The 26,495-nt window shown below is 47.9% G+C and overlaps 1 protein-coding gene and 1 pseudogene across 2 annotated transcripts; one reads left to right on the forward strand and one right to left on the reverse strand.

Moving 5' to 3' along the window:
- On the reverse strand, positions 1-19,458 carry LOC136624866 (anaphase-promoting complex subunit 16-like). Of its 2 annotated transcripts, none has more exons than XM_066598798.1 (3): positions 18,878-19,458; positions 3,413-3,490; positions 1-422 (listed from the first exon to the last, which is right to left on the reverse strand). In XM_066598798.1, exons 1-3 carry the CDS (start codon positions 18,972-18,974, stop codon positions 355-357), a joined length of 243 nt encoding a protein of 80 aa, XP_066454895.1. In that variant the 5' UTR covers positions 18,975-19,458; the 3' UTR covers positions 1-354. The 2 variants fall into 2 exon arrangements, with proteins under 2 accessions (XP_066454895.1, XP_066454894.1); XM_066598797.1 differs by having other exon boundaries at positions 1-437.
- LOC136626604 (nuclear pore complex protein Nup155 pseudogene) lies at positions 19,157-26,128 on the forward strand (annotated as a pseudogene).
- The last annotated feature ends 367 nt before the right edge of the window (positions 26,129-26,495 follow it).

Consider the following 26,495-nt stretch of genomic DNA (forward strand, 5'->3'; position numbering starts at 1 on the left):
TAACTACAAAACTCATCTTTATTTTAGAAAATAAAAACATTTAGCAAAAATGTAACATTATACACAAGTTTTCACTGTATACAAATCTGAAAACAATCGTCCCTGTTCATTCCCAGTGAAGGTACAATGGTAAACGGCTTTATGGGTCGGGATAGTCACAAATGGTAGAAGACTTCAACGTGTAGCGATTTGTAGACTCATTCTATGGAGCGGCAACGACTGCAGTATAAGATGCTGGTTTTAGAAGAACAACTGAAGACATGGTAGAGGATGTTGAGCCCTGGTAGTACCTTCTCATGCTTGCACATAACAGTTTAATCGTTTAGTATGGTCCGGCTCAGGGGTGGAAGTGGGCTAGGGGTCATCTGCTTCCAACTCTTCCACTAATCCGGCCAACTTCTCCATCCGGGATACTTGTTGATCTGAAAAGATTAGACCTAAACAAATGTTACTGCAATTAGAACAGGATTCTCTCCAGTCTCTCCAGGTTGCTCCATGATGTCGGGTAATCACTGAGAAGGATCATAAGAAATCACTGCTTTTGACAGGAACATAGTCTTATCACAGTGTACATTGACACTTACAAGGTGCTCTCAAGCTGGTGACAGACTGTCTGAGCAGTTAGAAGACTTAGAAGGTTCTTTAGGGATGCTTCTTTACCCAATTAGTGTAGGCACAGGTTAGACTGTTCATATCTGTGCAAGCGTCTTCGGCACACAGCTGACATAGATTCCCGAGCAGCCTGGCGGAAGCCCGGAGGACACCATGCTAGTCAACTGGGTCCTATGGACATCATTCATGTCAGTTAAGCATGGGGTCCAGCACTTCCAATGTTTAGCTCCTATGATGGAGCCAAACAATGGAAATAATAGTGCAAATGTGAATCCAGCCTAGTTTTTGGCTGTGGATGGAGGGTTTATTATACTATCAGGATCAAATATGGCTGGATATTCAGAGGAAGTGGATAGTTTGATTGAGAAAAGAGGTCCATCCAAGTGTAAAATACCCCATTTTTAATTTTGCATAAAATGCCTTTATCAAAAATACAAATAGTGGGTGCCTTACTTGACTTATGGTCAGTAAATTACGGTGTAGCATAAGCAGAGGCAGTGAACGATAGCAAAGTACAACTCAAATGGTGCATTTCCTTGAAAGCCAACAAAATCTTGGAGATTTTCTACAGTATAATTGGCTGTGAAAATCAAGACTTCTAGACCAGCTTTTCTCAACTCCAGTCCTCAGAGACCCCCGACAGGTCATATAGGGGGGTCCCTGAGGACTAGAGTTGAGAAACACTGTTCTAGACCAGTCAACGCTTTGATGGGCTGCGCCAGCTGTCTTGGCAATGCTGATTGGAGGACCGTCTCTGACTGTTGCATATCCCAAGATATGGTGCATATTTCAAAATGTTGGTGCAGAAAATGAACATGGCATGGGGTGGAGGGGGAAGGGGAAGGAAATATCATACTGCAAATGTGCTGATAATGTAAGCCTTTAAAAAGCTAAGTTGATATTTCTGTTGCCAAATTTTGTGCCTTCTGAAGTGTCTCTCGTTTTGATTGGAAAAATAGCTCTGCATACAACGCTGTTTTTCTAGTCAGAATTAGTGATGAAGGCTCCAAATGTAGCCCAACCTTTGCAGAAGTCCTTACCACCTCATGACATTAGCACAGTCTAGTCTTATAGTTTTCTTAAATCATAAGTCATAGGAGTACAAAAGTAACCAGTCATTTGTAGTAACTCATACCTCTTGTTATAGTTGTATATCTCAAGATCTGTAAGTTATAGCATTAACCTCTTCAGTGGCACGCCCGGAAATTTTCCAGGACTAGCTGCGCTGCCCATAGTGACATAGCCCAGAAGATTTCCTGGCTATGTTTCACTATAGGACCATGCAGAACACAATGCCATAAGCTGTGGCATTGTGCTCTGCCTGCATAGTCCCACAAAGAACCAGTGCAGGACTTTAAAAAAAGAAGCGGGAAGATATAACCGATCTACCGGCAACTTTCCGATTCTTCCCTGCACTGTTTACATCTGGCCACGGAAACCATCGGCTTTTCAGACGCCGGCTGATGGTCCGCGTGCAGGGAGAGCTGGTGACCAACTGTCAGATGATAGCCGGGCACCAGCTCTTACAGCAGAGAACAAAGAAAACCTCCAATCTCCGCTGTTTAACCCTTTACATACCGCAATCTCTGTGACCGCAGCATGTAAAGTGCTGACAGCTGAGAACGGAGAAAACCTCTGATCTCCGCTGTTTAACCCTTTAACATGTTGTGGTCTGTGCGACTGCAGCATGTAAAGGGCTGACAGAAGCAGAGGGCTCCCTCTGTCACCATTGGACAGCTCTCCCTGCCACGTGGACCATCGGCTCGTCAGAAGCCGGCCAATGGTCTCCATGGCAGGGAGAGCTGGTGATCGGCTGTCAAATGAAAGCCGTGTCACCATCAGAACCCTCGCAATGTGATCAGGCGGTTCTGAAGGGTCTCAGTTGCATCCGGAGGCTTGAATATAGCCTCCGGGTTTGCCAGCTAAATTAGGCTATGGCGCTAAGACTCTGAGCTTCATAGCCTGTCTAATACCCTACTATGCCTCAGCATTCCAGAGTATTAGAAGAATAAAAAAAAGGATTATGCAAGTTCCCTAAAAAAGACAAAAATGTAAAAAAAATGAAAAAGTTAAAAAAATTATAAAAAAAACAACAATAAAAATACCAAAACCCCACCATTCTCCCTTTAGGGCTTATTTAGACGGGCATATATCGGTCAGGTTTTCACGCCCGGCTGATATACGCTGCCCCTTTCTGCAAGGGGAGGAGCTAGTGCATTGAACTCCCGCCCCCTCTCTGCCTCTTGCTACTGTTTGCAATGGAGGGTTGGGTCAGGGGCGGAGCTATGTTCCATCCTGTTATGCCCCCTCCATTGCAAGCAATGGCGAGGGTCAGAGAGGGGACGGGATCTCAGTTCACCAGCTCCCCGTCCCATCTCACCTGTTTCTGGGCTGGTGCACTGAGCTGATTTCTGCAGGAAGCAGACAGCTCCATAATCACTGCAGTGGCAGGGCTCGGTATTGCATCAAATTTTCCATTCATTTCAATGACTGCAATGCCAGGGCTGGCCACCGCACTGAGAAGGAAGCTGTCTGCTTCCTGCAGATTTAAACTTAGTGCATTGGCCCTACAAACAGCTGATCGGTGGGGTTCCTGGTAACGGACTTCCACCAAGCTACTATTGATGATCTATCTTCAGGATAGGTCACCAATAGTTTACAAACTCTTTAATTCACTTCCCTCAGCCATAAAACAGGCATGCATTACTTAATACAGTTTGATAGAAGAGAAATCTGTAGGATGAGTTTCTGTTTGCTGGTGTAGACTGGATTATGGTCATGATTTGCACTCGTTACTTACCATGTTTCACCTGCTTCAGCGCTGATGCGACTTGATAACTGAACACGGATTCACAAATGAAAAATCCCTCTGAGCCATCTGCAAACAGAAGGATAGAAAAACGCATGAGCAACGTTCTTGACCAGACTGCACTATTGTATGTCCTGCCTACAAGTTGTAGAACATCTACTGACACTGGCCAGGATTCCAATCATTTCCACCTACTTTTACTGACATGTGCATGTTATGGCCCCCCGTGCACGCTTATGGACTACTAGCGCCAAACACATGTCTAGGTTAAATGGCCGTTGATGAAACTGTCCCGCATCTGCAGGCGCGTGTAGTGTGTGTTTGCGGTAGAAACATTACATTGTGAGCGTTACCGGCGACCATGACAGATATTAGGGACGACAATCTCTGTACATTGCTGCAGAATATGTTGGAGCTATAGAGGTAACAAGAAAATGAAGACCAGCACAAGTAACCATTTCTCCGCATTCACATGGGCGCTTGCGTATTTCGGTCTGTAAATACGCTGTTGCCTTGCGCTTTGCGGCGTATTGGTATTCTTTTACTTCACATAAATATGCAGCGTATTTCCGCATGTAATAGAAACGTGCGAAATCTTCTTGATTTTGTGGGTAAATACGTAGCGATTACGCAGGTTTCCTGTGTATTTTGTGTGCATTTGCGCATGCACATTGATTTCAATAGGCTTCTACAGTGCGTAATAGACGCTAAGATACCGTGCTTCCTTAAAAAGAAGACCCTGTCTTATATTAACCCCTTAAGGACACGGCCTATTTTGGGCTTAAGGATGCAGCTATTTTTGGCAGGGTTTTATATCCATTTTTCAAAAGCCACTTTTTGTCGCCACGGCCATATAAGGGCTTATTTTTTGCATGGCGAACTATAGTTTTTATCGGTGCCATTTTTTTTTACTCTAAATCATCACTGTTATCTATTGGATAACAGTGATCACGTCCCCGGTGACATCTCTCTGCACATGTTACCCAGGAGCAGAGGGATTTAAAATTTCCCGGGGCACGAGCCCCTCTGCGCAGAAGGATACTTCAGGTCCCAGAAGATTGGGACATCGCGGAGGACCCGAGTGAGTATTTTCACCTCTCCTTATGGATCCGATCCATGAGAGGAGATGGAACAAACTTCTTTCCAACCTTTTAAAACTTTTTCGTGATCGCCGCTTTCCATTGAATAGTGGCAATCACGTGCACAGGGGACCGGTCACCTCGGGCTCCAGTGACATCTCCTGGTTCCCGGCTACCTTCAGGAGTTGGCATCCAGGAGACTTTAAATTTGCCGGGGCTCCTGGCCTTCTGCGCATGCGCATGACGTCATACATCTGGCACACATATGCAGAAGAGCGGTGACGGGTCCCAGAGAACCAATTCCCCGTGGGAGACCACGGACAAGGCGGGTGAGTAATCTCAGCTGCCCTGATGGATCGGATCCATCAGGGCAGCTGAATCTTAATCTTTTTTTAACTATTTATTCATTTAATTGCGATCGGCGCTATACACCGGATCACATTGCCGGGGGGGGGGGGGGGGCAATAGGGCTTTAATTCTAAGAGGATGCATGTTTTTATGTCCTCCAGGATTAAAGCCCGCTTAGCTAGGACGTAAAAAGGCAATGGGGCCGTCACTAAGAGGTTAAAGTTGAAAGTGTAAATTGTTACAGATGCCCATAATCCCACTGACAGATGATGTCACAGGAAATCAGGTGACCGCTGCAGCCAATGAGAAGCTGCAGTGTCACCATCCATTCTCCTGGCATCGGCGCTCAGACCCTGATAGCCGCGATGCCAGGAGTTCAAGAACATGATGCTGCATTTATCATTGGCTACAGAGGTCATGTGACTTCCTATGCCCCTCCCCCTGAGTCTGCAGCAGGCTGCAGTGCTGAGTCCTGGGGTACGCGTGTATCTCTGTATATTATTTTCACACAGGGCATCCTACTGAAAAGGGGTTGTCCGGTAACCGGAGAGTCCTTAAACATAGACATATACCTTATATTTACCATCTACAATGCAGTAACAATAAAGCAATATGACCGTTGTTCTCAAACAGCTGAGCGATCTCTCCGAATATAAGTGCGAGATTTACTAAACTGAATAAGGCAAAATTCTGGCTCAATCTTAGGCTGAAGCGGTGCGCCCCCTGTGTACGTATGATGTAACTACACGCTATGCCTCACACTCACTCATCATCACCATAGCATCTGCAGGGTGGTCCACGGAAAAGAAGGACGGCAGCCCACACTGTCTATAAGAAAGTCTATCAATGTTGTCCATAGCAACCAATCACAGCGCAGCTTTCATTTCTTATACTGCTGAGGTAAATGAAAGCTGCGCTGTGATTGGTTGCTATGGCAACAAAGATTTTCTTTTAGACAGCTTTGATGAGAGTGTGGTGACGGGCTAATATTCCGTGGCCCATCCTGTACAAGAAGCTTCATTAGAATATTGCTTACTGGGAAATATTGTAATTAGATGCGCCAAGAATATAACAAAAGTCTGGAAGCTGCTGAACAGTTCCGCCCGTGGCTACAGAAATATGGCGGAGGGGGCATGCAGAGGGACCTCCATGTTGGTTCACCCCGAGTACTTTGTGGATTAGGAACAGAGGACGCCTTTACATTATAACTATTATTCCTAAGGGCTCGTGTCCTCGGGTGGTCTTTCACCGCCTATTACACATGCGTTGCACGGCCACGTAATGCGTGCTGAATGGAGCTAATGAGAGTAAATGGACCTTCATTAGTCCTTGCACATGAGCGTATAGACACTGCATGTAGATACCAGCGAGAACTAGATCGCAGCATGCTCTATTCTCCGGCGTACCACGCAGAGTGAGCCGTATACGTTTGTATAAGCAGCGTATGCAAACCTGTCCATACACAATACATTATGTACGGGCGGCGATTCATACGCAACGCAGATACGACACAGCGGGGGATTAAAAAAAAGACAGCCACACTGCGCATGACCGCGGCCGTGAGATACGCAGATATGCGCAGTACACTCGCTGCCCGTACGCGGTATCACAAACACTGGTAAAACGCTGCGAGGGCACCTGTGGACATGAGCCCTAAGGCCGCTGAGTAATTCTCCTGAGCATGGAGATATGTATATAGATTGCAGTCGCCGTCGGGACGGGCTTCCCAATAATACACCATATCCCTGCAGCACATCATATATTCTGTCACACAAGTACCACGTCCGCTGCCGGATATCCATACTAATACCGTGTTTCCCCGAAAGTAAGACAGTGTCTTACTTTCTTTTTATTCCCAAAAGCCAGACTATGTCTTACTTTCGGGGTATGTCTTATAATAAAAAAAAATCATTACTCACCTCCCTCGGCGTTCTGTCGCGCTCCGGCAGGATGTCGCTCGCTCCTCGTCCTCGGCGCAGCATTGCTTTCTGAATGCGGGGGCTTGAAATCCCCGCCTCCAGAAAGCTAATACACACGCCGTCAGCCAGTTACAGAATGGCTGTGATTGGCTGAAGGCGCACGTGGCTTCAGCCAATCACACTATTCAATGACATCATTGAATGGGTGTGATTGGCTGAAGCAACGTGCGCCTTCAGCCAATCACAGCCATTCAATGATGTCATTGAATAGTGTGATTGGCTGAAGCCACGTGCGCCTTCAGCCAATCACAGCCATTCTGTAACTGGCTGACGGCGTGTGTATTAGCTTTCTGGAGGCGGGGATTTCAAGCCCCCGCATTCAGAAAGCAATGCTGCGCCGGGGAGCGAGCGACATCCTGCCGGAGCGCGACAGAACGCCGGGGGAGGTGAGTAATGATTTTTTTTTTTCTACGGTATGTCTTACTTTCGGGGTACGGCTTACATTGGCCGACCCCCCTGACACCCCCGATACGTCTTACAATCGGGGGTGTCTTACTATCGGGGAAACACGGTAGTATACATGCTAAAGTAAGGCCCAATGTCCACAGGCGGATTCGATTTGTGGAACCAGCGCTGGAGAACCGCAAATCAAGCCGTCCATAGGGATGCATGGATGTCCGCAAAGCAATGACAAGCATGCAGATGTGATTTTTCCCACACACCGCATACAGGGCTCAGGCAGGCAGATCAGCCGGAAGGTCAGTTTCTTACTTTGATATCTGATGTTCAAAGCAGCTTTCAAAGATGGCGCCGTTGTGCTGACTTCCCACAATGCCCTGCGCTCTCCCCCCTCTGTGTGCGAGCTCCCAATGACTGGCCTCGCTCAGCTCCCGTCCTGGCCACGCCCACCTCTAGTGAACTCATCTAAGTCTCTTCCTGCCCAGGCCCCGCCCCCTCTAAGTCCCTCCACAGGACAGCATGTTCTCCTGCTGTACAGTGTACTTAGAGGGGGCGGGGTCAGGAGAGACTGTCTATACTCACAGGATAAAATCCTGAACGACGAGAGTTCAGTGTAAACAGCAGCCATTCAGTACTGAACGTCCGCTGTGCAAAGTGAATGGAGAGGGGCGGGGAGAGAAATCTCCTGCAGCCGCCCCACTGTGAAACAAGGATACCCGCTTGACAGGCACCTCCCCCCCCGACCGTGACAAGTTACGGTGACAGCCCCCTCGCACCGTGCAACAAGTTATAGCAATAGCCCCTTCCCCCCTGCGACAAGTTATGGTGAGAACACCCCTCCGCCTCTCCCAGTGCGACAAGTTATAGCGACAGCTCCCCTCCTCCCGACAAGTTATGGTGACAGCCCCCCTCCCGTGCGACAAGTTACGGAGACAGTCCTCCCGCGCGACAAGTACACTGACAGCCCCCTTTCCCCCCACATGACAAGTAACACTGACAGCCCCCCCTCTTCCCCGCGGCGACAAGTTGTCAGCACCCCAACTCCCGCGGCGACAAGTTGTCAGCACCCCAACTCCCGCGGCGACTAGTTGTCAGCACCCGAACCCCCGCGGCGACAAGATGTCAGCACCCAAACCCCGCGGCGACAAGATGTCAGCACCCAAACCCCATGGCGACAAGTTGTCAGCACCCCAACCCTCGAGGCAACTAGTTGTCAGCATCCCAACCCCCGCGGCGACAAGTTATCAGCACCCCAACCCCCGCGGCGACTGGTTGTCAGCCCTCCAACTCCCGCGGCGACTAGTTGTCAGCACCCCAACCCCCACGGCAACAAGATGTCAGCACCCAAACCCCCATGGCGATAAGTTTTCAGCACCCCAAACCCCACAGCGACTAGTTGTCAGCATCCCAACCCCCGCGGCAACTAGTTGTCAGCACCCCAACCCCCGCGTCGACAAGTTGTCAGCCTCCCAACTCCCGCGGCGACTAGTTGTCAACACCCCAACCCCCGCGGCAACAAGATGTCAGCACCCAAACCCCCATGGCGATAAGTTGTCAGCACCCCAAACCGACTAGTTGTCAGCATCCCAACCCCCGCGGCAACTAGTTGTCAGCACCCCAACCCCTGTGTCGACAAGTTGTCAGCCCCCCAACTCCCGCGGCGACTAGTTGTCAGCACCCCAACCCCCGCGGCAACAAGATGTCAGCACCCAAACCCCCACGGCGACTAGTTGTCAGCACCCCAACCCCCGAGGCAACTAGTTGTCAGCATCCCAACCCCCGCGGCAACTAGTTGTCAGCACCCCAACCCCCGCGTCGACAAGTTGTCAGCCCCCCAACTCCGGCGGCGACAAGATGTCAGCACCCAAACCCCATGGCGACAAGTTGTCAGCACCCCAACCCCTGCGGCGACTAGTTGTCAGCACCCAAACCCCTGAGGCAACTAGTTGTCAGCACCCCAACCCCCGCGGCGACTAGTTGTCAGCACCCTAACTCCTGCGGCGACTAGTTGTCAGCTTTTAACCCGCGCGGGGACTAGTTGTCACCCCCCAACTCCTGCGTCCACTATTTGTCACCACCCCAACTCCTGTGTCGAAAAGTTGTCAGCACCTGAACCCCCGCGGCGACAAGTTGTCAGCACCCCAACTCTTGCGGCAACTAGTTGTCAGCACCCCAACTCCCGCGTCGACAAGTTGTCAGCACCCTAACCCACACAGCAACTAGTTGTCCGCACCTCAACCATTCAAAATAGTCATGCTCTCCTCCCTGCACAAACAGGATTACACTGAGATGAGACACATCTGTATAGATAACACAGGACCACTATTCACAATACTCACAGCTCACCTCCTCTCCTCCCTGCACATACAGGATTACAGTGAGAGGTGACACCTATTTGTAGAGAACACAGGACCCACCATTAACAATAGTCACAGCTCACCTCTCCTCTCCTCCCTGCACAGACAGGATTACACTGAGAGGTGGCACCTATATATAGATAACACAGGACCACCATTCACAATAGTCACAGCTCACCTCCTCTCCTCCCTGCACAGACAGGATTATACTGAGAGGTGACACCTATATATAGATAACACAGGACCACCATTCACAATAGTCACAGCTCACCTCTCCTCTCCCTGCACAGACAGGATTATACTGAGAGGTGACACCTATATATAGATAACACAGGACCACCATTCACAATAGTCACAGCTCACCTCTCCTCTCCCTGCACAGACAGGATTACACTGAGAGGTGGCACCTACATATAGATAACACAGGACCACCATTCACAATAGTCACAGCTCACCTCCTCTCCTCCCTGCACAGGCAGGATTATAGTGGGTGGGTTGGTGGCTCGCTGGGCAGGTCGGTGGCAGGGGCAGTTATACAACCCACTCCCCTCCCCCCCTGCAATAAGTTATGGCAGCCCCCTCCCCCACTCCCATGAGAGAAGTTATGACAGCCCCCGCTCCCAGTAGTAATACTTACCCTTCAGCTGATGACCGGTGGACACTCCTGTCCGTCTCTAGTACGGACTGCGCATGCGCGAATAATCTGACGCGTGTTCCTGAGCCGGCAGGCGCTGCTGCGCATGCGCAAAAAAACAGGCGCGCACCCCTGGCCCGAGGACGTGTGTTTACGGCCCGACAAGAGGAGAAGACTGAAGATAGGGAGCACTCCTGTAGGTAAGTATATATCTTCTGTATGGCTGATTTACAAAGCACAAAGTATATTACAAAGTGCTTTGTAATGGCCATACAGAAGTGCATACATACATTTGTCAGGGCCAGACAACGCCATAAAGTGCGGTGGAGCGGAGTGCACATCATAAGCTAGGCCTCCACAAACGGGCAGACACCTGAGGGCAGACGTCGTTGCTGCACGTATGTGATTATTAGGCTAGCAGGGGTACCAGCGTTGCCCCGGATTAAGGGTGGGTTCACACAGGGCGGATTCCCGTCGGAAATCTCGCGGTTTGGCCACAGCAAAAACCGCGAGATTTCCGCCGGGAGAACCGCCGCGGTTTAAGCTGCGGCGGCTTTGAAGCAGCTCGGCGGCATGCTTTTCCGTTGCAGCTGGTGCTCCCATAGAGGAGAGCGCGGCCGCGGTTTCAACCGGATTTACTGCAGCGGATTAGCCGTCCCGTGTGGACGAGGTTTCTGAGAAATCTCATCCACATGGCTGGCTAATCCCGAGATTAGCGGCCGCGGGCGGATCTGCTGCGGCAAATCCGCCCTGTGTGAACCCAGCCTAAAACTTGAATGAATGCCACATTAACATGGATTGAGATTTTAAAGAAAATCTGGGTTTCCCATAGCAACCAATCACAGCGCAGCTTTTATTTTACCTCAGTAGTATAAGAAATACCAACCAATCACAGCGCAGCTTTTATTTTACCTCAGTAGTATAATATATACCAACCAATCACAGCACAGCTTTTACTTTACGTCAGTAGTATAATACATACCAACCAATCACAGCACAGCTTTTACTTTACGTCAGTAGTATAATACATACCAACCAATCACAGCACAGCTTTTATTTTACCCTAGCTGTGTAAGAAATGATTTTGACAATTGTATTTCCCATCCATTTTTTGCTCTTCCTGTAATTCGCCTCACAAGGACAAGTCAATCACAGAACATGGCCGTTACTTACTGAGTGAGGAGTGCATATAGACAAGTCAGCTCTAGCGCATCTGATGACCAGAGCATTTGTAATCACCATCAATAACGCTCAAGGGCAAACACTGAGGCCCAATGTCCCCAACCGAAAGATACACAAAGGGAAACATGGCCGTCCGCAATGAAATAAAGCATGTGGATTTGATTTGCGGACCTTTCGGTCTAGAAACAAGTTGCAGCATGCTCCATTTCAGTGCGGATCCCTCATGGACGACTTCCATTGCAGTCAATGGAAGCAGTCTGACCCGCGGCCCACGCGTATCTAACTGTGCCGCCGGGCAGCGGATCCCGCGGGAAAGCAGGAGACTTGAAAAAAATCCTCCACTGCGCATGTACGGCGGCACGCCAGCCGGCACTGCCGCACACATACGTAGTGAAGAAAATAGAAGACCCGGACGGGTAAGCAGTGTCCTCGGCCACGGACAGAGTGGGAATCCACTGCGGGCTACTGCCACGGAATCCGACCCGCCCGTGGACATGAGACCTTATGGTAGGTGGTGTACATTTTCTCATGGGCACCTATGCGCCGCGCTCACATGTATACAGGCCACAAAACCTTTATATCCTAGCAAAAGATGACAAGACCAGAAACGTACAGAACTGCGCTGACAGCAGATCGCGGCTACATTCCTTTCACTATTTCATAAAAAACACAAATTCCACGCAGATGGAAATATGCTATAGCCCCCCCTTGGCTCATGTGCTGGGATAGCGCTGCCGCCGCACACGGCTGGGGTCAGGGGTTGGCCACGGCAGTCATGTGTGTATATGAAAATGTCACCCCAGCAGCATGTCAACAAAAGCCAGTGAAGAAGCCTGGAGCAGTGGAGAAGACTAACCACTTTACCCCTCATCCGCTCCATCCATGGCAGGGCGGCTGTCTCTGACAGCTGACACCCGCCTGTAACAGCCGCCATCAGCGTTCACATTGATCGCAGCTGTTAATCCTTTAAATCGATCTGACAGCGGCATTTAAATGCCCCAATCGGCATTTAGTGGTCCAAAACAGCCCCCTCGCGATGAGATTGCAAGGTGCGGTTTGGTTGTCATGACACCCTGGGCCTCCTGAAGATTCCCAAGGCTACCATGAAGAGACTGACTGTCAGCATACAGCATAATGCAATACTATGGTACTGCATTACACAGTATGGCCTCATGCCCATGGCCGGGTCCATTTCCACCTGTGAAATATCGCAGCAGAATCAGACCTGGCGTCCCCCAGACACCCTATAGCAGTGATGACGAACCTTTTAGAGACCGAGTGCCCAAACTGAAACCCAAAACCCACTTATTTATCGCCCCAGCGGTAATAGTGACTGCGCACAGCGACCTCAGTGTTCATAGTGACATCCCACAGCGGATTTATTTAGCTTCACAATACATTATATGGTGCATTAAAGAGAACCATAAAAAACTACAATTCGCCCCACAAGAAGCAACAAGCCCTCAGACAGCTGCGTTATCGGAAAAATAAAACGGTTCGGATTTTCTGAATGTGGGGAAGAGAAACGAATCTTATATAAAACCGCCTGCAGGCTTTTCTTGCACCGCACTTTGACCCCTTTGTGTGACCTTGGGTGGATGATTTTGGTGTCATTAGATTTGTGACATCGTCACCACCGCCGTAAAATCATGAAATTAGAGTTTGATGCATTGAGTGACTCTCAGGCCGGGTCAAAGATCTTATGTTAAGTCTAGCGGCGCTGTTGTGCTTCACCCATTGATTATGAGCGCTATAACCAGCGATAAGGTATTGCTGTACAGAAGTCATGCAATGCCTTACCATAGCAATCACTGCTGCTATGGAGCAGGTCCGCTTCAGGGCTTATTCACACCTGTCCGATATACGGTGTCCCTTTCTGCAGGTGGAGGAGGTGGGCTGGTCCAGGAGCAGTGCACTGAGCTCCCGCCCCATCTCTGCCCCTCGCCACTATATGCAAGCGGAGGGGGCAGGATGAGGCGGAACTTATCTCTGCCATCCCCACCCTCCTGCCCCTCCCATTGTAAACAGTGGTGAAGGGCGTAGAGGGGGCATGAGCTCAGTGCACTGCTCCCGGCCCGCCTCCTCCCCCTGCAGAAAGGGACACCGTATATTGGGCGGGTGTAAAAACCAGGACAATATACGGACGTCTGAATAAGCCCTCAGGGAAATAAACAGTGTAAATAAACTAAAGAAATAATGTAAAGAAATAAAATAAAATACCTTGGTTTTTTACTTGTTTACCGCTATTTGCAAGAAAAAAAATTACTAATTTCAGAAAAACCTCACATATGTGGTATCATTGTGTCCGTAATGAGCACACGAATTATCCTGCGCAGCAAATATCTCCTAAAAAGAGCAATAAAGGCAATCCAAAGAGCCATATGTACCCCGAAATGGTACAAATAAAAACTACAGTTCGTGACGCAAAAAACAAGCCCTGACAAAGCTCTGTCCATGAAAAAATCAAAAACGTTATGTGACTTTGAATGTGATGAAGTGGAAAAACCTAAAAAAAATTATGTTTTTGGCATTGTTGTAAACGTATCGAACCGCAGAAAAAATGAATTGCGTCATTTATACTGTTAGGCCTCATGTCCACGCGCTTAGAATCCGCAGCGTTTCTCCCGCACGCGGATCCGCGCCTCATAGGGATGCATTGCACACCCGCAGGTAGTTAAATACCTTTGGATGTCATTTCCCGCGTCAGGCGCGGATCCGCGTGCGGGAAACAAAATGGACATGCTCCATTTTCGTGCGGGTCTCCCGCAGGCTTCTATTGAGGCCTATCGAAGCTGTCCGGATCCGCAGGAGACCCGTACCAGAATTAAACTCACCTGCTCCGGACGATGCGGTTCTTCCCTTCTTCGCGGCCGGATCTTCTTTCTTTGGCCCGGCAGATGTGCCCGGCACGCCGCCGGCGTGTCGAGCACATCCGCCGGGTCGGAGAATGAAGATCCGTCCGCGAAGGAAGGAAGATCCGCATCCTCCGGAGCAGGTGAGTTTATTCTGATTTTTAGGCATCATGTCCGCGAGGCAGGAGGGACCCGCTGCGGGATTCTACATGAAGAATCCGCGGCGGGCCTGATTTTCCCCGTGGACATGAGGCCTTAGATTGTCGCTGTAAAAAAAAAAAAAATTAAAAACAATGGCAGAGTTAATTAATAAAAACTATAGTTGACCACGCAAAACATAAGACCTTATACGACTGTCGACTGGAAAATTAAAAGTTGTGGCTCTTGAAAACTGTAAATGAAAATCCCTCAGAAATCGTCGCGTTCTTAAGCCCAAAATAGGCCATGTCCATAAGGAGTTAACCGCTTAACATCACAGGACCACAGATCGCGGTATGATGTAATGCTATACATTAGATCATACTGTAGGAGCGATCAACGCATCACAAGTTGTTGTCCCCTCTGGGGACTAACAAAAAAGGTAAAATTGCATTTTTACTGATTATTAAATTAAAAAAGCTAATAAAAGTAAAACAAAACCCTTTTGCCATATTTATAATAAAGGGATCTAAATAGTAATACAAAAATACATATTTAGTATCGCAGCGTCCGTAAAAGTCTGATCTATCAAAGTAATGCATTATTTACCCTGCATGGCGAACATCATCAGAACTAGAGATGAGCGAGCCTACTCGGCCAAGCCCCTTTTTTGCCTGAGTACCGCGATTTTCGAGTACTTCCGTACTCGGGCGAAAAGATACGGGGGGCGCCGTGGGTGAGTGGGGGGTTGCAGCGGGGAGTGGGGGGGAGAGGGAGAGAGAGAGGGCTCCCCCCTGTTCCCCGCTGCTACCCCCGCTCCGCCACGCCGCCCCCCCCGAATCTTTTCACCCGAGTACAGAAGTACTCGAAAATCGCGGTGCTCGATTGAGTAATTACTCGAAACGAGTAGGTTCGCTCATCTCAGAACATAAAAATAAAGAACACCAGAATTGTGCTTTTTTGGTCACCCCTATATCCAAGAAAAAATGTAATAAAAAATGATCAAAAAGCCGTATGTACGCCAGAATGGTAGCAATGGAAACAATGGGGCGTCCCGCACAAAATGAGATGTCGTACAACTATGTCGAAAAAATGAAAAAGTTATAGTCGTCAGACGATGGAAGCAGGAAATAATTTTTAAAAATTACATATCTTCGAAAAACAAAAAAAGGAGTACAGCCCCCAAAAAACCTATATAACTTTGGTATTATAAGTATTCGTACTGACCCATAGAATAAAGTGATCAGGTCATTCTTGTTGCAGTCTGTACGCCGTAAAAACAAGACACACCCAAGATGGTGGAATTTAGTTTTTTTCCCATTTCACTCCACTGAGAAGTTTTTCCTTACATTATATAGTACATTATATAGTACCACTGAAAAACACAACTCGGCCCGCAAAATACAAGCCCTCATAGAGCGACGTCGATGAATAAATGAAGGAGTTATGATTTTTTTAAAAGGGGAGAGGAAAAAGCGAAAATGGAAAAACAAGGGCCGTGTCATTAAGGGGTTAAAACACATATATACCGAGCAAAAAATATATAACCATCACTTGCATCATATATACACTTCTGTACATCCCATATGCCCCCTGTATATACAGATAACGACAGTTATCACACATTTTATATATAATGTGAGCCCTCACTGACCGACTCTGAGGCTGACTTCACACTGCGCTCGTCAACGTGCGATTTCACCGTGGATGAGAGGCGTCTTTTGTATTAAAAACATCTGGCATCACTTCGGAGAAGTAGCGATCCTCCGCCGCGGCTGATCACGGAGTTTCTCCCATTGTTCTCATTGGTGAGACGCCTCATTGCATCGCGTGCATCTAGCACATGGAGCGATGCTGCCGCCGGCCCCACTGACAACAATGGCCGCTGCGATGTGAAGGCGCGCCCAAAGACGGTACGTGTCGCGATTCTTTTCCTGTATCGCTTTGTGGTGCAATGTGGGTAAACAATCGCTCATGCGTATGACCCCGTTCAAAAGAATGGGGATCATATTCACATCCCGCAAGGCACAAGACTCGTGGGAGAATCTTGCCCGTGTGAAGCCGGCCTGACTCATCACTAATTCCCTAAGGCCGCTCTCACGCACGCATTAGCACATCATGGCGTTTTACTGCGATTTCGTGCGGCCTTTTCTAAGGCATTCCACTATTTGTCAGCGTTTTTTGAAGCGCCCCACTATGGGTGATGAGGTGCGTTAAAAAGTGCTAAAATGCACGAAAATAGAGCAGACAGCGCTTGAAAATCACAGCGTTAGACATGCTGCGTCCGAGCGCTAGTCGGCAGAACATCACTGAAATCAATGGAGGCGCTGTGCCGCGATTAAGCATCGCAGTAAATAGCGGGCTGTGTGAGAGCGGCCTTACTCCCCATGGAGGACAAACATGACATTTGGCGCAAATGTTCCTTAGATCCTAAGTAGGAAAAGTAACGGGGTCACAACTGGATTATACAATTCTAGCCAAGGAAGCACGCGGTCACCTCCACGCGGTGTTTCCTGGGTAACGTGAAGAACCAGGCAAAGTGGGGAACATACTATAATCCTCGGTTCCTGTTCTCTGTACCAAACTAACTGGGGCGAAGCCGAGTATATCAGCCAGTATATATATATATATATATATATATATATATATATATACACACAACACCCGTATACGCATAGCGCTCACACCATACATACAGCACCATCATCCACCGGCCATACACGCCTTCTACACAGGAATATGGGGTCGGACACATATACTCTATCTTATATATATATACAGAACAGAGATCAGAAGGCAGCGCCCCAGAGTGGGGGGGGGGGGATTTATATTTACCAATTTAATAAATATAATATTTTTATCTCACCCTGCGGTAGCCGGGTTTCCCTGGGGAGCGCCGGTGGGTCAAAGATCCAGGCCGGCAGGAAGAACCAGATAATCGGGTGGTTGAGGTGATAGATTTGCTGGTCGCCGGTCCTTACGACATCACATCATGGAGAGCATCGGAGGGAAATTAGAATATATAAGTATAAACCGGAGAGAGATAGACAATAGCAGAAACTAAATAAAAATCCCCAGCGAGCGGTCCGGACCATGCGGAAGGGGCGGGCCCAGGGGATTATACAACGCTTCTTTAGATGAGGGGTGCACTCGGTGTGAGGCACCCTGTGAAGTAGGTCCGGCACATTTATATGTCTGTTGGAGTCCGTTCACTGCAGCGCTGGGAATATTTATATAGAACACACATATACAAACGTTATACAACATCCAGAGCATCATATACAGACAGTATGCACACAAGGTATAATGTGCATTCACAGCATGCACACGGTGTATTATTTAGGCCGCCTGCAGACGGCTGGGTCGGAGAATTCTGGCAGCAGGATCCGACCCGCGCCCCGGCAGTGAGCAGTGCGGCTCACCTTCTTCCGCGTCTTCTCCTCTCTGTGATGTGCAGGCTGCCACCCAGCGGGCACATGCGCAGAGCGGAGGCGGCGTGCCAGGGGTGACATCTCTGTGTGGGCCTCTGTGAGACCCGCACAGAAATAGAACATGTCATGATTTGTTTACCGCGTGTGATTTCACACGGACAAATCACGGCCGTCTGCATAGGATTGCGTTTTGCAAAGCAATCCTATGCAGGCGGGCACGGGCGGAAATTCTGCGAGAAATCCCGCCGTGGAATTTCCGCCCGTGTGCAGGGGACCATAGTCATATACAATGTATACCAACTATACAGTGTAGTATACAGGCATATCTATATACAGTGTACTACATATAGAATATACACACTATGCCCACAGTGTATTATACTACCATATACACACACTGCACACTGTAGTATACAGCCATATATACACACTATACATACCGGTAGTATACAGCCATATAGACACACTATACATAGCATACAGCCATATACACACACATACATAGTATACAGCATATATACACACACTACACATAGCATACAGCCATATATACATACATACATAGTATACAGCCATATATACACACTATACATAGTATACAGCATATATACACGCACTATACATAGTATACAGGCATATCTATATACAGTGTACTACATATAGAATATACACACTATGCCCACAGTGTATTATACTACCATATATACACACACTGCACACTGTAGTATACAGCCATATATACACATTATACATACCGGTAGTATATAGCCATATACACACACACATACATAGTATACAGCCATATACACACATACAGACTATACAGCCATATATACACACTATACATACCAGTAGTATACAGCCATATACACACACACATACATAGTATACAGCATATATACACACTATACATACCAGTAGTATACAGCCATATACACACACATACATAGTATACAGCATATATACACACACACTATACATACTATACATAGTATACAGCATATTAACACATACATAGTATACAGCAAATATACACACATATGAGCAGACTACATACACCAGACGTGCAGCAGAGTGAAGCTTCTCTCCTTCGGCAGTAGGAGCTCCGAGGCTCCGCAGAGCCGCTCACCATGATGTAATCCTGCGGAGGGCATATTAACTTTTTCTTCCCCAGTTCTGCCTAAACTCAGCAATTCAAGCAACCTTAGGGTTAGGGTTTAGGATTGGGCTTAGTTGCCGACCCTCCTACGGCCGTGCTGCTGCTTGTTTAACTACCCGGCCACACGTGCACATCTCCAAAGGGGGTGTGTCTCCAACAACCAATCAGGTCGCTGGAATCGCTCACTGCTACTGAACTGCGGCTGAAATCCCAAATATGCCTCCCGGCTACTCTGTGTTGCAGTTCTGCAGGAAGAAGAGACAGGAGTCACGTGAGCTGTCAAACCCCGCTCGAGCTCCGCGGGTCACGTGTCCTCCCGCGCGCACCTGATGTCACAACAGACTGCACACGGCTCAACTGACAGTTGAGAGTCGCGCTCAACCCGTATGGACGACGCGATGGACGCAGCCAAGAAGAGGATCCAGCGCCTGCTGCACGAGGCCTCAGCCTACAGGGACTTGTCATCCGCCCTGGACCTTCGGGACAGCCCTGCTCTGTCAGGTAACTCCCCTGCTGATTACCCTCTGCAGGCCCCTCATCTGCTCGGTGTCGCCCCCACACTCCCGGTGGTCAGCGCTGTGCACACAGTGCCGCTTCCCCCGGAGATGTTAGATTATTTTAACCCTATGAAGAACACTCATTGCATGATGGGAGTGTTCCCTGAGATCAGCCAGGCTTGGCTGGCCATTAGCAGTGACCTCTTCCTGTGGGACTTCCGCACCGGCCGGAATGTCACTCGCTTTGGTGGCCTCAGGGACACAATAGTGTGTGCTGGACTGGTCAGACCTCAAGAAGGTGTCGTCCAGCCACAGACATCCTATCTGCTGATCATTGCCACTCCGGTCACACTTGTTGTATTAGGAGTGAGCTGTCTGCAGCCTGAAGATCCCCATGACAACCCTTCTGGGCAGATCCAGCTGCTAGAAGAGCCCTTGTATTCAGCCGCTGCAGAAGATACCTACGTATCTGTCGCCGGCACACACAATGGGCGCATCTTTCTGTCTGGTACATCCGGCTGCTTGTATGAAGTGGTCTACCGGGCTGAAGCCGGCTGGCTTAGCCCCAAGTGGCAGATTATTAACTGTACGCGGAGCGCGGCCGGCGTGCTGCTCGCCTCCTGGCTTCTAAGCAGCCATGACCCCGTCGTTCAGATCGCTGTGGATGACAGCCGAAACATCTTGTATACCCGCTCTGAGAGCGGCGTACTACAGGTCTATGACTTGGGTCCAGATGGCAGCGGAATAACCAAAAAGGCGTCAGTATTCCAGGACGCCATCGTATCCGCTGCTGTAGGGATCGCCAAGACAGCCGACCCGTCACTCTTCAGGCCCATCATTCAGATTGCTGTCATTGAAGATTCAGAATCTGTGAATTGTGACTTGGTGGCTATTACTGGCGCCGGCGTCCGCCTTTACTTTACATCCGTCCCGTCAAAGCGGCCCGCAGCTCAGCCCTGGCGATTGGATTTAGTCCATATTCGCCTACCGCCCGGATTTATAGACTCTGCCACCGTGGACAAGCCATCAAACGTCCATCAAGTGCTTTATAGCGATGGCGTTTTCCTTATGGCAGCTGCTGAAAACGCCGTCTATGACCAACTATGGTGCATCAACCATAACTGCGTCCCATTTCAGAACCAATTAATGGAAACACATGCCGTAAAACATCTGCGGGGTCATTCCTGTGTAATTGCGTCTGTCAAGGACTCTTCCATCCAACAACATATGGTTCCAGCCAAGACGTTTGTTGTGCTCTCCGCACATGGAAGCCATATCTTCTCTCTGGTCAGACCGGTGGAGCAGCTTCAGGATCCTCTCATCGACGCTTATGAAGATGAAGATGAGCAGAAGACTGAACAACTTTTTAAGGTGTATCACCCGGACCAGGCCTGTGCAGCTAGTTTACACCTTGCGTGTTCTACTGCTGCCTCCGATCAGAAGCTGTCTACCTGGGCTACTGAGGTATTTTTCAGATATGGAGGAATAGCGCAGGTGAAGAATAACTCTTCACTTCCCGCACCCAATAACACCAGGGCAAATAACACCATATCTGTTTGGTCACCCTTACCCACATGTAGCCAGATACCAAATAAACGCTTCCAGGGTTCAACTCAACAACATTTTTCTGGAGGACACAATGGGATTTACATCTATTTTACCAGCATTATTCACCTCATCTGGGATAAAGACCTCATAGTCGAAAGAACATGCAAGAATGACAACGGTGACTTCATAAAAATGGATAGTGGCATCTCCGGAGAACTTCTGCAATCAGCTCTACGAGACCTCAGAGACTTACAAGGATTTCTGGAGAGAAATTTTAATTTTGGAACGGGCACCCTCAGAGATCTAAAGTCTAAATATGAGAGCACGATCCCTCGTGGCAACAGGGCGACCACCGGCACAAGGCAGAAGCTGAAGAACAGTTCTGGAAAAGCCTTCAGTTTCCTAAAGCGTGATACCAACACCTGCCATCACCAAGAGGTACATGACGAGTGTCACACTGAGGCCCCGCTAACGGAGAAGACCCCCCTTCAAGGAATTCACCAGTTGGTGAAGAAGACCTGCCAAACCTTAGCGGTGTGGAACCAGTTCTGTGAGCCCCACTTTCACCAGGTAGTGTCTGGGCTTCGCAAGGAGTTGCAGAAGCAGCTGAAAAACATGACCTTTAAAGATCTAGTCATCCGGGGGAAGAAGCTGACCAAGACTCTCATCGCATCATTGATCGACTGCCATATCCGTCACAATGTAAATACGGATGAGGTGATCTCTTACCTGCAGCACATGTGCCCGATATTTTACAGCAGTGAAGATGCCATATTGTCCAAGGCTTATGTACTTATACAACGATCCCTTCAAGTCAACAACAAGTATGATAAAGAACAATTGCTGCGCGCGTCACTGCAGGAGTACCAGAAAGTATGTCACCTTCTTGACTTGGCTAGTGTTTGTGGCAAGTACAGACAGCAGTGTTTTTATGAGGGTGTAGTACAGCTGTGCCTTACATATGCTGGAAACAAGGATCCGCAAGGCCTTGGTTTGCGCTATCTGAAGAACGGTGAGCCCGAAGGCGATGAGTTGGGCTTACAAGCATTTGAAACCAAGATGCACAGCTACAAAATCATCATTGATTTACTGCAAGAGCTGGTCAACCAAAGGAAATCTGCTCCCCGAAGAGTAACCACAAAGCACGGCCCCTCTGGACTTCTTTTTCACCAGATACTGGAATTGCTTCCGCGCTCTGCAGATGAATTCTTCCATATTGTGTTATTCAACTGGCTCATCAAGGTTGATCTCACAGACGTCCTGCTGGAGCTGAAGTCACCTTTTCTGGAGTCTCATTTGGTGCGCATGTCCAACCATGAGGACAACGAAGTGCGCTACATGAATTTATTGTTCTGTTACTACCAGAAGAAGGGAAGTCCCATCAAAGCTGCCAGGGTGATGGCCAAACTAGCGGACTACGAGAGCCCCAACATCTCTCTGAAAGGAAGGATTGAATACTTATCTAGAGCCATCTTGTGTGCCAGAACCACCAATGGCCAGTATGGACGTGCTGAAGATTCAGAACTCATACATGAGCTGGAAGACTTAATGGATGTCGCTAAAGTACAGCTTGAAATCCAGAAAGTGCTACTCAGGAAATACTCCCAACATCCTCCAGCACAGACTTCTGCGGCGCAGCTTGATTCACAGGTAATGGACCTTACAGTTCTGTATGAGAAATTTGCAGACCCATTCCAGCTTTCAGAGTGCAAGCTTGCAATCCTTAGATGTGCTTCTTTTTCTAATGCTTTCTTGGTGCAGCAGATATGGAAGGAAATCATACAAACAGAGTTGAAGGACAGCGTAGAGATGGATGCTGCCGACAGGATGCAACTGCTGAACCTGAAGTTGGTCTCACTGGGCAAGATCTATGCCAGCACTCCCATGTATCTTCCTCTTCAGTTTTTGGCTCAGTACCTGGAACAACAAGTCTGCTCCTTGGATTGGCCGGCAGACTTTGGGTTAAAGACAATATTGGAGATGAATGTGCCGTTTCCCACGTGATTTCAGAATTGGAAATCCCTTCTGGACGGAGGTGAAGAAGCCTTTCCTTCTGCCGCAATGTATTCATGGGCTGCTCCCCGCATATGGAAATGACCATAATATCGTCCAGAGCCTTGACAGACAGCAATTTAACACAACCTGTGTTCCAATGCATCAGATCACACGGGCGTATTTCCAAGCCAATATAGCTCCGGGCGTTTTTACATTGGGCCCAAAAGATAGTCCAAGAACATCGGCCGCTGCATGGGCTCCTATGCTTAGCTCCGCCCCTTCCATTGCACAGTATCAGCGGGGAGGAACAAGAGGTAAGCCTGCGATTGGAAGGGAGGGGAATGGAGAAGTTGAGAAAACATCAATCAATTTTACCACCTTTTCTCAACAACCACTCATTCCACATTCCCCATTGGCTTATCAGTTCCGCCGACATTCTCCATGCTCCACATCTTACTCTACTGCTAGAAATATTGGGCATCTTGTCTTGCTGCATAGATAACATCGATCTGCCGTACCAACTTTCAAAATGTTGATCCAGGGATTATTCTGACTGCCATTATGGAGTCAGGAAGGAATTTTTTCCCCCAATGGGCTAAATTGGCTTCTGCCTCATTGGGGGTTTTTTGCCTTCCTCTGGATTAACAGGATAAGGTGGTACAGCAGAATGATGGTATTCATGCATCAGGACAACATGTTCCACATTTAGAGCAGTAGAGAAAGATTTTAATCATGGGGACTGTGGACTTAAACGACAAGCCGAGGGAAATTGTGTAGAAGTGGAAAAAACATCAATCTATTTTACCACCTTTTGTCCACTTCCACTAATTCCACATTCCCCATTGGCTTATCAGTTCAGCCGCCATGATCCATGCTCCACATCTTACTCTACTGCTTGAAATATTGGGCATCTTGTCCTCCTGCATAGATAACATCAATCTGCTATACCAACTTTCAAAATGTTGATCCAGGGATTATTCTGACTGCCATTATGGAGTCGGGAAGGAATTTTTCCCCCCAATGGGCTAAATTGGCTTCTGCCTCATTGGGGGTTTTTTGCCTTCCTCTGGATTAACAAGATACGGTGGTACAGCAGAATGATGGTATTCATGCATCAGGACATGTGCCTCATTTAGAGCAGTAGAGAAAGATTTTAATCATGGGGACTGTGGACTTAAATGAGAAGTAAAGGAAAATTGTGTAGAAGTTGAGAAAACATCAATCTAATTTACTACCTTTTCTCAACAACCACTCATTCCACATTCCCCATTGGCTTATCAGTTCCGCCGACATTCTCCATGATCCACATCTTACTCTACTGCTAGAAATATTGGGCATCTGGTCTTGCTGCATAGATAACATCGATCTGCCGTACCAACTTTCAAAATGTTGATCCAGGGATTTTTCTGACTGCCATTATGGAGTCAGGAAGGAATTTTTTCCCCCAATGGGCTAAATTGGCTTCTGCCTCATTGGGGGTTTTTTGCCTTCCTCTGGATCAACAAGATAAGGTGGTACAGCAGAATGATGGTATTTATGCATCAGGACAACATGTGCCTCATTTAGAGCAGTAGAGAAAGATTTTAATCATGGGGACTGTGGACTTAAATGATAAGCCAAGGGAGAATGTGTAGAAGTTGGGAAAACATCAATCTATTTTACCACCTTTTCTCCACTTCCACTAATTCCACATTCTACATCGGCTTATCAGTTCAGCTGACATTCTCCATGCTCCACATCTTACTCTACTGCTAGAAATATTGGGCATCTTGTCCTCCTGCATAGATAACATCGATCTGCTATACCAACTTTCAAAATGTTGATCCAGGGATTATTCTGACTGCCATTATGGAGTCGGGAAGGAATTTTTCCCCCCAATGGGCTAAATTGGCTTCTGCCTCATTGGGGTTTTTTTGCCTTCCTCTGGATTAACATGATAAGGTGGTACAGCAGAATGATGGTATTTATGCATCAGGACAACATGTGCCACATTTAGAGCAGTAGAGAATGATTTTGAGCATATAGAACATGGACTTAAATGACAAGCCGAGGGAGAATGTAGAATGTGTGGAAAGTGACAAAAGGTGGTTCAGCACATTGATGTTTTCTATACAGCAGGAGAAGATGCCCCATGTTGGGAGCAGAAGGGAAAGATATTGACCGTGGAGAATGTGGGCTTAATTGATAAGTCGATGGAGAATGTGTAGAAGTTGAGAAAACATCAATCTAATTTACTACCTTTTCTCAACAACCACTCATTCCACATTCCCCATTGGCTTATCAGTTCAGCTGACATTCTCCATGCTTCAACTCTTACTCTACTGCTAGAAATATTGGGCATCTTGTCTTGCTGCATACATAACATCGATCTGCTGTACCAACTTTCAAACTGTTGATCCAGGGATTATTCTGACTGTCATTATGGAGTCGGGAAGGAATTTTTTCCTCCAATGGGCTAAATTGGCTTCTGCTTCATTGGGGGTTTTTTGCCTTCCTCTGGATCAACAGGGGGGGGGGGGGGGAACAGGCTGAACTAGATGGACATTGTCTCTCTTCAGCCTGTGTTATTATGTATTTGTGGGCAGCATGGTGTCTTAGAGATTATCACTGCTGCCTTGTAGGGCCATAATTAAAAGGGGTTGTCCATTTGCAAATGATTGATAGCCTATCTTTAGAATAGGCCATCGCTAGCATATCCGCCAGGGTGTATTCACAGACATAGGTTAATGTAGTCAAGCACTCAGCTGATTTCTGCAGAAAGAAGACAGCTCTATTCCCAGGGCAGTTTTTAAAGGGAATTTGGACTGCACCACAAAGCAAGGCCGCTACAATGCGAAAGGAGCTATATGCTTCCTACAGAAATCAGCTCAGTGTACAATCACCCTGGCCTGGTAAACAGCTAATTGGTGAGGGTATTGTGTGATGGATCCACATCACTCTACTATTGATGACCTAAACTGATGATAGGCCACCAAAAGTTTACAACCCCTAGAAATTTGGCTATGGCAACATCTGCTGTGCATGGAGCTTGTTTTCCGTGTGTTTGCCTGGTTTTTTTTTGTTGTTTTTTTTTAGGATAGGGAACTCGCAAGGTAATGAGGACCCTTGACGTGGGTTGCGAGCTTACATATCTTGGCCAAAAGCGGTGGAAACGAACACCTCTGTATTGCATTCTACTTTGTCCATACACTTTGATTTTATATTGGCATAGCGTGGTGTTAGTACGTTTGGTGCACTTGGGGTGTTGGAGTATCTGCCAGGTCATATATTCATGCCACTGCATTGTCAGTACATGACTTTGTTTTACTGGCAGACCATACCCAGTGCATATATAAACACACTGAGCAGTCACTGGCATCTCCTCAATATATTATTTATTGTTCATTTGGATCCACACAATGAAGAATAAGTTTTCAGTGATGAAAAAACGTGCACAAACACGGCCATGTGAAGAAGCCCTAAGACCTGGATAAGTT

This window comes from Eleutherodactylus coqui, chromosome 4 (genome assembly GCF_035609145.1).
Source record: "Eleutherodactylus coqui strain aEleCoq1 chromosome 4, aEleCoq1.hap1, whole genome shotgun sequence".
Lineage (NCBI taxonomy): Eukaryota > Metazoa > Chordata > Amphibia > Anura > Eleutherodactylidae > Eleutherodactylus > Eleutherodactylus coqui.